Here is a 12,500-nt window from a genome sequence, read left to right as displayed (position 1 = left end):
GATCGTCGGTGTCTCTGGTGAGTGGATGTAGCTAGTCCAATTAGCTCGCTTTGCTAATCTAATCTGAGAACGAAGCTATTACGAAGCTGTGTGCGTAACACATAAATCACACAACTGATATTTTTAGTGCATTATTTAATTTGTGTTTAACTAGTTACATTTCAAGCTATATATCATGTTGGACAGGCCACGCCCACAAACAACAACCCACAAGAGACAATCTACAAGTGGCATGAGTGACTTATCACCTGCTATTGTGAAAGCAGAGTTAATCTTTGAAAGACCTCCACTGATGCTAACAGACTCTTAACTGTCAGTAAGATCTAAACCACAAACTAACTGTGTTGTCAGGTGGTTTCTGGTTCCCATGGGGTCTGTGTTCTCTCTGCGGTTAGATAGATAGATAGATAGATAGATAGATAGATTCTTTACTGTCATTGCACAGGGTACAATGAAATTGAGTGTCCCTCCTAATGGTGCATAAGAATAAAATAAAAGGAGTAAGGGATGACATAAATATAAAGGGATAGAAATATTAACACAAATGATCAGATCTGTTCAGTTAAGATAGTAAAGCAGCTAAGATACTGCACTTAACATATTATATTAGATAAAACTAAGGTATTGCATATTACAGTGTTGCACATTCGTTTGTTGAATTGCTGTTTTGTCTTATGTACAAATTTTTGCAGTTGGGGATAAATAAATAAATATGAAGTAAGAGTCTATAGACGTGAGTGTGTGTGTGTGTGTGTGTGTGTGTAGTGCAAATAGTTCCTAACATTCGGTGATGGTGTTTCTTAGCGTACAGTCCTCGAATGGCTCTGGGGTAGAAACTGTTCCTGAGTCTGTTTGTGCGTGATGTGATGGACCAGAGGGCTGAAGGGCAAACAGATGGTGTCCAGGGTGGGTTTGGTCTTTCAGTATGTTGTTTGCTCTGCTGTGGCAGTGAGAGCTGAATAGCTCTTCCTGAGAGGGTAGTGAGCAGCCAGTGATTTTTTGAGGTGGTGATAATCCTCTGCAGGGCTTTCCTGTCTGCTGCCGAGCAGCTGGTGTATCGTACAGTGATACAGTACCTCAGCACGCTCTCAGTGGAGCAGTGGTAGTAGGACAACAGCAGATCCTCCTGTAAGTTGCTTTTCCTGAGAATCCTCAGGAAATAGAGTTGCCATTGTGCCTTCTTTACCAATACTCTGGTGTTTGTGGTCCAGGAGCGATCATCAGCGATGTGTGTACCCAAGAACCTGAAGGTAGAGACCCTTTCCACACAGTCTCCGTGGATGTATATTGGATCAGGAGCTGTGCTACACTTACGAAGGTTTATGATGAGTTCCTTTGTTTTTGTGGTGTTCAGGATGAGATTGAACTTAATGATGATGTTGTTGGTGGGATGTGTTGATGCACAGTCATGTGTATAGAGGGCATAAAGTATGGGCTCAACACACACCCCTATGGGGTGCCAGTGCTGATTGTAAGCGTATTGTAACTGATTGTTAAGCTCTAGTCTCACTGGCTGTATGAGCTGAAGTGAATATAGCAGTTTATGCAGATTTGGTACTCACAAACAATGTGCCATCATAAAAACTGTCAGGTTTAAGATGACACTTTCCATCATGTGGCGTAAATATTCCAGCAAGTCGACCATCTCCTGCCATGTGAAAGGTGTCATCAGAGGTGTAGACCAGAATCCGAGTCACATTCCCCCAGCCGATTTCCTACAGGTGTACAGGGAACAGTGTGATGCTGGGTTTGAAATACACTGATATTACATTGTTTAGTGGTGGTTAGTCTGGTATGGAATATTGGCGGTTAATGGAAAATAAGCATAAATTTTATATCCATCCAAAAGTTTTATTTAACACTTTTCTTTATGCTGAGGTTGTAGTGTGTGACATTATTTGCATGTGTGTTTTTTATTGTAAGTTGCCTAGCAACAGGAAAGCACATTTTTGCACCATATTTCAAGCATAATTCATTTTCCACTGCCAGCCTGCTGATTACATGTAGCTGTTTCGTTTATTAGATGTTTAGTAGATGTTTGTTAGGTGTTACCTGTCACAGCCTCGTCCTCACCTGGCACACGGCAGCCTGCATGATAGCATCTAAACCAGCTTCAGGTGAGTCCAGGTTACCAGAGATCTTCTGCTTGCTCACTTCTCTCTTAAACTCATTGGCATCACCGGTCAGTGGCAGAACGTTGTGAAAGGTGAAGGCGGGCTGGCAGATGTCTGTGCGGGTGGGACAGGGGTTCTGTCTCCTGGCCTTAGCCTGGCTAACGTACGGCAGTTTCTCCTTGTCAACAAATGAGCCGAAACCTAAACGCAAGGCAGAGAAGACAAGTGGTGAGTATACGTCCCTCAAATGATACACCGGCATCTAGAGTTACACCGAGAACCATAACTGTAGCTTTAGGTTTTACAGAAGAGACTTTTTCTGTTTTTCACCCGGCTGTGTGTCATCAGCACAGAACTGAAAACCAACATTATGTTTGTGAATTTCACATCCAAGAGGCTGTTTAAAGGCAAAACAATAGCGGGGCTAAAACAGGACCTTGTGGGACACCATATTACACTTTTTTTAGGAATTAAAAGGTCTCGTTTATGCTAACAACCTGCTAGTGGTCTGTCAAGTAAAATCTAAACCAGGCAAGAGCTTACACTATATGGCCAAAAGTATGTGCACCCCTGACCATCACACCAATATGTGTTTCTTCCCCAAACTGTTACCACAAAGTCAGAAGCACACAGTTGTATAGAACGTCTCTGTGTGCTGTAGCTTTACAGTTTCCCTTCACTGGAACTAAGAGACTCAAACCTGTTCCAGCATGACAATGCCCCTGTGCACAAAGCGAGCTCCATGAAGACATGGTGTGTGAAGGTTGGAGTGGAAGAACTCGAGTGTCCTGCACAGAGCCCTGACCTCAACCCCACTGAACACCTTTGGGATGAACTGGAACACCGACTGAACCCCAGACCTCCTCGACATCCCAACATCAGCGCCTGACCTCACTAATGCTCTTGTAGCTGAATGAACACAAATCCCCACAGCCACGCTCCAACATCTAGTGGAAAGCTTCCCAGAAGAGTGGAGCTCATTATAACAGCAAACACAGGGGAATAAATTTGGAATGAGACGTTCAACACGTACATATGGGTGTGATGGTCAGGGGTGCACATACTTTTGGCCATATATTCCAGTCCAGTGTGTCAGTCCATTAAAATATTATGGTTGTAGTTAAACCTAACAATGTGTTCACACCAGCAGGTGATGAGTCCTTCATGTTGCTTGAAGTATGTCCAGAGTTTGTCGCTTAGCAGAGCGACAGGTCCGAGGTATCTTTCATCCACACCATCCACACCATCTACACCATCTACATCATCTACACCATCAACATCATCTACATCATCTACACCATCAACATCATCAACACCATCGACACCATCTACACCATCAACACCATCTACACCATCTACACCATCAACATCATCTACACCATCGACACCATCTACACCATCTACACCATCTACACCATCGACACCATCAACACCATCTACATCATCTACACCATCGACACCATCAACATCATCTACACCATCTACACCATCTACATCATCTACACCATCCACACCATCTACATCATCTACACCATCTACACCATCTACATCATCTACACCATCCACACCATCCACAGCATCTACATCATCTACACCATCTACATCATCTACACCATCCACACCATCCACACCATCTACACCATCCACACCATCTACACCATCTACATCATCTACACCATCTACACCATCCACACCATCTACACCATCTACATCATCTACACCATCTACACCATCCACACCATCGATTTATTCAGAACAGTGATTTTAGATGCACGTGAGTCCAGTGTTCTCACCGATGCGGACGGTCTGCGTGACGTCCTGCAGTTTGTTCAGAATGTCCTGCCCGAGAGTCTTAATCTTCTCCAGATCGTCCTTCATGGAGTAGCTCAGGTCCATCAGATAGTACAGGTCTATGGGGTAACCTTCAGCCCTCTTAAACTCCACCTTAAATTCCTGTGGCACACCTTTATACAGAAGACGGGATTTAAGGAGGATTAAATATGATAAGAAATGCAGTCTTTATGTCAGCTAACACTTCATGGAAAGAGAATTTATGAAAGTTTCTGTCAGTGGTCATGACAGGTTTATGTAGGTCTTATGAAGCCCTATGAGTCCTTAAGAAAAGTGTTCGTGTTGAATGTATTGTTGTTTTTATATTTAACGCACTGATATAATGATTGTATAAAACTCCATGATGAAGATGATTTCTTCCTCACCGATTCTGAGTTTGACTTTCAGGCTCTGTGGTTTGAGCTGCACCACGTTTCTGGGGTTGCTGTTCAGGTTGTTGTTTTTCAGGGTCACGGTTTCGGGTTTGGGATAGATCACATTGTCGCTCTTACACTTTCTCATCCCGAGGGACTCAACGGAGTCGCATCTACGTTCATCTGCCTCTCCAGATTTCAGGAAATCCTGCAGTGCGCAGAAGTTTGTTAGAAAGTCTGTAAAACACCCTCTGAGGACTCGGGGCTATATTGGTGGTTTTTGCATGATTTTGATTTTGCCTGTATATAAAACCTTTAAAACTGTTTTCCATGTGAGTGCCTGGTGTGTTTATATTCAGCACAACCTAGACAATATGACATCATTCATCAAAATAAACGAGATCATTTTTACTTCAAATTTAGCTTACTATATCTCCATTTCCATGTGGTCTGTCAACACCAGACAAAACGTTTAAACGCAGCACTAACGCGGATTAATTAGCAACATCGTGGTAAAACAATTACGTGAATTAATCTCATGGCAATCTCAAAAATTCTAAAATTATAGAAAAGAAAAAAAAATCCTTAAACGTCTTAATATTTATTTAACAAAAGATTTTAAATCTAATGCAAGCAAAAGGGGGGGAAAATTCCATAATTTACTAATCAGATTTTTTATTAGTATTTATTTATAGAAGACTTTGTTTTAAAGGCAAATATTAATATGTTTCCTTCACTGGGTCTATCCTGTACTGAGCACACGCATAATTCAAATAAAACACATTTATATGGGTTGATGATGAAGTTCACATTGATACTTAATTATATACTCAACTATATATTCTTAAATATATATTCATAAATATGACAAAGAGTTCTATTACCTTCTTTATGGAAGAGGGTGAAATCAAAGCTAGTGACTAAATATTAAACTTCAATGAGGTAGAAATAAACAACATTCAAACAATGTGCTTCATAAACAGGAAGTGATGCGGTGTAGAGGTTACATGTTCCTCTTTCTGATCGCATGGATAAATAACACAAGTTTTTTTTCTTTTAACTTTTTAGCCAGGTAACACCTCAGGTACGCACCTTCAGAGGACTTTTCTTGTGTGTAATAATGCAAAAGCAAATCTATATTCGGTGTAATCTTCGCTTCTAATAATCGAAGAAATGTTCAAAACTCAAAACACTCAAAATACATAGCTGTATATACTTTTATACTTATTTCAAATACATTTCAAATACCACAATAAATAAAATATTTTATTCCAAAATGCATTCGAAACAAAAACAAAAAATCACAGGACATGCAGCCTGTATGAGGCCATTTTCAAAAATTGCAAAAAAAAAAGAAAGAATAAAAACGTAATTTACAAAACAGACTGCATATACAGTATTTTCAGTATGAGTCATAAAATATTTAAAATGTTACTTCTGTAAATCTGTTTTTTTCATCAGTATCAATCACTTACAAGGCAAATGTCTCATATTTCTGTCATTTTTCCATCAAAATGCAATGATGCTATATTAAGTAATAATATTATGTCTACTCTGGGTGTTTCACTCTTACATCACACTGTACATAACAGGACATGTGATGCGTGTCATTATTTCTGTTTCCGAATCAGGGTTTTCTCACAACAGTAAAATACAGATGTGGTGTAAAAGCGCGTGTCAGAGAAGCGAGGCTTTCGGGGGTTTTAGGGAAGTTACTGAGTTCTTATTGCAGGTACACACTACCCACACGTCATGGTCATGTGACCTACTGCTGATGAAGCGTGGCCACGTCCCTTACACAGATTTGTTAGCTGAGTAAAAACGTTGTGATAGTGCTGTGTGAAATGTCGTAATCAGGAGAACTTGATAATTATATTGCAACAAGAATCGTTGTTCTAATGAGGAAACTTACCTGCTGCTTGCACCACGCACATCCTGGACTCTTCAAACACTCAGAGCATGTAGAGTGTGACTGACACACTGGAGCTGGATCTAATACACACACACACACACACAAAGAGAGAGAGAGAGAATATCATCCATTAGTTCATAAACGTATGAGATTTAGCCTAAAGCACGGAACAGAGATTAGAGCGTTAATCTGACACAGTGAAGGGGATTACCTGCTGTACATCTCAGCGGCACCAAGTGAAGAGCGAGGACAAAGGCTAGAACAAACCTCATGACTCCTGAAGAACTGAAGAACTCCTGAAGAACAGCATGCAGAGCGTTTGGTTAATATGAAGCTACTGATCACTTCATAGCTTTATCACTGAATATCTGATCTGTTAAACATCACACAGTGTGAGTGTGTTTACTTCAGTGGTATAATAACGGGAAAAAACCCTCTATAGTGAGTTCACAAGTCTGAGTGTCTTTATTTTCCATAGCGAGTGTCAAACTGCTTATAAACACTTATAACTGCATCAGCTGTGTAGTAGAGGAGCTACCTGCTACCTGGCTTTATGGGATCCACTGCACTGGGGTGGTATAGACTATTGGACTAACACGTTCTCTAGTCTCCGCTGTGTGTTCCGTCATCACCATCGATGTCAGAGCTGCAGACTATGATCTCGCTTTCAGGCACTACTGAGGCTGGAGATGAACGTGGGAAAAAAACTAACTTCCAGACACTGCTAGACATCACATCCATCCATCATTACACCATAAGGAGTTTCTGCACTGCGCTCTGAGTCTTCCAGCGATTTCAGCCGTGTGCACGAGTGCATTTTAATATTCAAATTTAAATAGTGTAGCATGATACACAGTTTTAGTATTTTGTGCATTTATTACATTGAATAATTTTATACTTTCATTGTTAATAGTGTAAAAGCATTGAAGCTGGAAATGTGTGTGTGTGTGTGTGTGTAAAACAGCCTAAACACAGTGATGTTCTGAAACAGAAAAGACAACTAATGATTACTTTTATTACTTAATATTTATTACTTTTATTACTTAATATTAAATTACTGTTCGACTAGTAAACATCGGAACTCCTGCAGCTCCTGATTCACACAACAGAAGAGCATTCGGGTTGTCTGGAGATCGTGAATCGCAGCGACGCCGCAGCCATCAGTGGCCAGGAGTCCAACAGAGCAAACCTACCCATGCTGTCAGGGTGGGAGGGGCATTCTTCATCTCACCTGCCAATCACAGCATCTGTGAGTTCATGTATGAGGAAGAGGGCAAATAGCACTTTCCTTCAGAGTGTGTTACGCTGCACTGCGATGCAGAAGTCTCAGAAGATTGCAGTTAAACTGGTTCTTTGGCCTTTTTGCTTTTTTTTAATGCTTCCTTTTTTCTCTACCATTATTTATGTACAGAGTGTTTTTCTTCCTTCTTCAGTTAGTCACTAGGATGTGGTTTTGACTTATGAATACAAAATTTAATAAATTATAATCAATCTCTCTTTCTCTCTCTCTCTCTCTCTCTCTCTCTCACACACACACACACACACAGTCCATTTCTCTCTGTCTCTCTCTCTCTCACACACACACACACACACACACACACACACAGTCCATTTCTCTCTGTCTCTCTCTCTCTCACACACACACACAGTCCATTTCTCTCTGTCTCTCTCTCTCTCTCTCTCTCACACACACACACACACACACACACACACAGTCCATTTCTCTCTGTCTCTCTCTCTCACACACACACACACACACACACAGTCCATTTCTCTCTGTCTCTCTCTCTCTCTCTCTCTCTCTCTCACACACACACACACACAGTCCATTTCTCTCTGTCTCTCTCTCTCTCTCTCTCACACACACACACACACACACACACAGTCCATTTCTCTCTGTCTCTCTCTCTCTCACACACACACACACACACACACAGTCCATTTCTCTCTGTCTCACTCTCTGTCTCTCACTCTCTGTTTCACTCTCTGTCTGTCTCTCTCACACACACACACACACACACACACACAGACACAGACACAGACACAGAGCCAGACTGGAGACATGTTGTAAGGAAGTTGTGCATCACAGTTAAACCGCATTTGTCTTCCTGTGTGATACACTGGAGCTGATACACTGACACGGCGCCAGACAGACTGGAAATTAATTAAGTTCTTGTTCATGAGTGTGGAAATGTTCTTACTGTGTTCTCAGTGTGTCTCTGTCTCCACACAGAACTTCACACAGCAGCTGAGCTTTACACTTTTAACCCAGATATAACCAAGTTTGTTTCTAATTCTCTTTAGGTCAGGGCTTCTCAAAACTTTTGGCACAATTAGTGTAAAAAAATGTAAGGACCTCTAATGATTAATGATTTGATTAAATTGTATGAATTAGGGGTTTAACTTTCTGATGATTCGGATCAATATATCAATTTAAAAGGCAACAATTAAAAAAATTCAATGCAATAATCATAAATGGATTATTACTGAAAAAGAACAAACAACTAGTGTCTAAAAAAATTATTTGTATTTTTAAACTGATGTGTAAACAGTTAGCTGGAATGCTGTGTTACTTTTAAAATACTCCTTCTCTACTTCATCATCATTTCTGAATTTGAAATTCATATCCCCAAAATTGGTCACATATTGATCTAAATATTGAATCTGCTGAATTAAAATCATATCGTATCATGTGGAGGCCTGAGATTTATACCCCTAGTATAAACTATTTTTTTCTAAATGTGTTCCATTATATTTATTTCTCTTTATAGAGCTTTTTATTGCTGAACTTTTCCACCACAGAGACACAAACCATAAGAGAACTTCTCTATGTTTGATTAAAACTGCATGTTCATACGATTTTACTCTTGTTTTGAAGAGCAAGTTAGCAAGTCTAAAAGTCACATCAGTATTTACATGAGGAAAGTTCCTGGTATTCAGAATCGGGTTACGCAGCTGTTTAAGTGGATTTTTTTAGCTCCACATTCAGATTAAAAGATAAAATCATCTGCACATAGTTCATGTCTCCAGGTTGCCAGATTTTTCTGCCTATTTTATCACACTTTTCATGAACTATTTTGATTTGTAGAATTAGTAAAATAAAGTCAGTGTTTGTGTTAATTCGATGCTCTGCTGTAAAAAAAACCTGCTCATGGTGTGAAGGATAATCTGACCTAGCGCTCGTCTGCTACTCTTACAGAGAAACTGTATACAATCCTCCAGATAAGCCACGTCTCTGATTAACATGCGTCTCCTCCGAATTCCTCCGTGTAGAAAAATTAAAGTGACAATATTATTAATTAATGAATACTGTCTTATGTACAGTGCTGTGCAAAAGTCTTAGGCACATGTAAAGAAATGCTGTAGAGTAAAGACGCCTTCAAATATAATGAAATTAAATGTTTCTACATTTAAAAAAATCCTATAAAGAGCAGTAAACAGTAATAAATGAAACAAAGTCAATATTTGGTGTGGCAGCCTGTTGCTTTTAAAATAAAGCAGTATCTGAGGTGCAGTGTGTGCAGTTTTATAAGGAAATGAGCTGGAAGTGTTACTGAGCATCTTGCAGAAGCAGCCACAGTTCTTCTGGAGACTTTGACTGTCGACTCGCTTCTTATTTCTGCAGCGAAACCCAGCAGCCTTCATTATGTTTTTATCTGAAAAGTGTCTCTTATGGAATCTGCTGCTTTCTTTACTGACATACAAACATTTTTCTGTAACGTTTCATTTTGTGCTGGAAAACTAATGTTTGGAATCTAAAATGTTTTTGTACTGAATCAATAATGTAGAAGTCAGAAAATAAACATCTATAACAAAGTTTGTACTAAAAAAACAGGGTGCTGTATATAATTAATATAATTGTTGGAATGACATTCCAGTGTTTTGAGATTTACAGCCAAAAACTAACTTTCAGTGAGACAGCATGAAAAATGTGCTTAAGTTCAGAATTCACGCCTCTGAAAAGAAAATGCTAATAATATTAATAATAAAAATAAACATTTTATCATCTTATAATTGTGAATGATGAAAGGATTTAAACAATTTTGACGTTAAGTTTTATCGGCAAAAAATTTGTTGTTTTAAATTAAGAAGAAAACATGAAAAAAAATCTCACAAAACTCCAGAGAGTTATGATATTTGATGCCAGACATCATGATTCATACGTTCACTTTCCTGCAACTTGTCTGTCATCTATTTTTATTGTTACTTATCTATTAAAATGATCTGTTATTATTTGACTTTGCCTTTATTGTCTCTCAAAACAAACAGCTTTAAATGACACAAACACAGACTGATAAATTTTAGAGAGAAAATAGGATCTATTTCAGAGTCATAACTTTATTGGCCGTGTAAGATATCACGCACAAGGAAACTGACTTCATTAAAACCGAATAAACTGAAACATTAAGACGTTATATAAGAGTTATACAAAATATAAGAGGATAGAGGATTAAACAAACTCACCGTGAATGTTCCTGTGAAGTTTGTGTGTCCTGAATGAAGAGTTTTAATGAATGTGTGTCGTATATCTGTGTCTCTGTTCCTCATACAGCTGTGTGAGTGTGTGTGTGTGTGTGTGTGTGTGTGTGTGTGGTTGCAGAGGCTGGCTTTTGAATTTTCAGTCTGCAGCTCACAGACAGCATCTTCACACCAGTTCAGTGGAGAAATGATTTGCCTGACTGACTTGTTTAATGAGGTGACAATTCAGTCTTATGGGGAAAACCACACATTACACACACTCTCCCTCTTTCATTCTCTCCCTCTCATTCTCCCTCTCTCTCTCTCTCTCTCTCTCTCTCTCTCACTCTCTCTAATAATTAAGATAATTTTAACTTTATGAATGGAAAAACTTTATGGAGCTCAGTGACTTCAGAAAGCATTTCTCTTGTAGATTTGAGTCATTTAAGCTGCTGACTTCCTGCTAACGCAGCTGTGGGATTTTTCTGGGTCAGAAAGAAAACACAGTCTGTTAACATCTCTAACAAAAGAAAAGATGACTGACGAGCATACATATTAAATAAAGGCAGATTTAACTCATATTAATTATACAGCAAATACAGGATTATGCAGTCAGTAGCACTAATTTCACTTCTTTTTAAAAGTTGAAGTTCGAAAGGAAAATGATCTGCCAATAACAAAAAAACGATTTCATGCTTAAACTTAATGTGTAGATGCACGTAGACTGAATAATCTGATATACGTTTTATTATAAAATATTAGATATGTTTGTCTGTTTTCACTTCGTAAGATATTGTTTTGCAGTTCATTAAAGGATTTTTCAAAATTTTGTGTTTTAAAATCTCACACACACGCACACACACAAAATCATCACTCCTCACTCTTATTCTGCATGTTATCTGATAAAAGATGTCGTGTTTGATTAATCTCTGCACTCTGACAGTGTTTTAGAGACGTTTTCTTTATTTTATTAGTGAAACACGTCAGTGACGTGACTGTAGTGCACACACACGTGTACACACACACAGATCGGTATTCAGAAGTGCACAGACAGAGATATGGTGTGAAAGATTAAATAAGTAGGACAGAAGAAGGAAATGGGTGAGCATGTACAAACACTCACACACACACACACACATGCACAGTAACGGTGTGGTTTCAGGTGGAAACTGTGTGTCGTCAGAGACGTGTGCATCACGTGAAGGCATCTACACCACTCCTCTCTTCTTGATAATGCTCTCCATGGTAGTCTTCTCAGAGATGTCCAGGCTGATCTTGTACTTGGCCAGAACCTTCAGGATGGGTCTCAGGCTTAACCACCACTGAGTCTTGGGGATACGATGCCTACACACACACACACACACACACACACACACACACACACACACACACAAAAAGGGGGGGGGGGGGTCAATATTTATGTATTTATGCACAGGAAGATTCAGGAGTGAGAGAAGTACACTGACCCTGTGGGCGTGGCCCGCTGAGGTGTTTTTATGTTCCAGTAAAAATGATATAGAGTGCGCTTTGTAATTTATACAATTATCTTATTATGTAAGGAGTAATACACACAGGGACGTGCTGTTGTAGGAAAATAATCAGTGACAGGATGGTGTGATGAAGCGGAGTTACAGTTACCACCCCAAAGTTATTATTTTCCTATAACAGCATGTCCCCATGTGTTTTATTCCTCTTATACCACAGCAACTTACCAACTATTACAATTGTTTCTGTATTAAAGAACAGTCACGTTACCGAGAAACTGCAAAGAGTAAACCTCTGACCTCTGACTGTTCCAAAGCGCCGACACTG

General features: G+C 39.3%; 2 protein-coding genes across 2 annotated transcripts in view; both read right to left on the bottom strand.

The window, feature by feature from the left end:
* The window catches only part of itgb7 (integrin, beta 7), a 22,866-nt gene extending 11,388 nt beyond the window's left edge, over window positions 1–11,478 (bottom strand). Inside the window, exons 1-7 of the mRNA XM_053231980.1 lie at window positions 10,695–11,478; window positions 6,442–6,526; window positions 6,231–6,310; window positions 4,331–4,526; window positions 3,908–4,078; window positions 2,074–2,315; window positions 1,563–1,715 (exon numbers count right to left, since the gene is read on the bottom strand). Coding sequence (XP_053087955.1) covers window positions 1,563–1,715; window positions 2,074–2,315; window positions 3,908–4,078; window positions 4,331–4,526; window positions 6,231–6,310; window positions 6,442–6,526; window positions 10,695–10,778 — 1,011 coding nt within the window. The 5' untranslated portion in view covers window positions 10,779–11,478. The remainder of the gene's footprint in view (window positions 1–1,562; window positions 1,716–2,073; window positions 2,316–3,907; window positions 4,079–4,330; window positions 4,527–6,230; window positions 6,311–6,441; window positions 6,527–10,694) is intronic.
* A 152-nt stretch (window positions 11,479–11,630) lies between these two features.
* The window catches only part of pfkmb (phosphofructokinase, muscle b), a 22,335-nt gene continuing 21,465 nt past the window's right edge, over window positions 11,631–12,500 (bottom strand). The window contains exon 22 of the mRNA XM_034299057.2: window positions 11,631–12,032. Within this exon, the coding sequence (XP_034154948.1) occupies window positions 11,897–12,032 (136 nt within the window). The 3' untranslated portion in view covers window positions 11,631–11,896. The remainder of the gene's footprint in view (window positions 12,033–12,500) is intronic.

Source organism: Pangasianodon hypophthalmus, chromosome 2 (genome assembly GCF_027358585.1).
Source record: "Pangasianodon hypophthalmus isolate fPanHyp1 chromosome 2, fPanHyp1.pri, whole genome shotgun sequence".
NCBI lineage: Eukaryota > Metazoa > Chordata > Actinopteri > Siluriformes > Pangasiidae > Pangasianodon > Pangasianodon hypophthalmus.
This window is presented reverse-complemented; position numbering and strand designations above follow the sequence as displayed.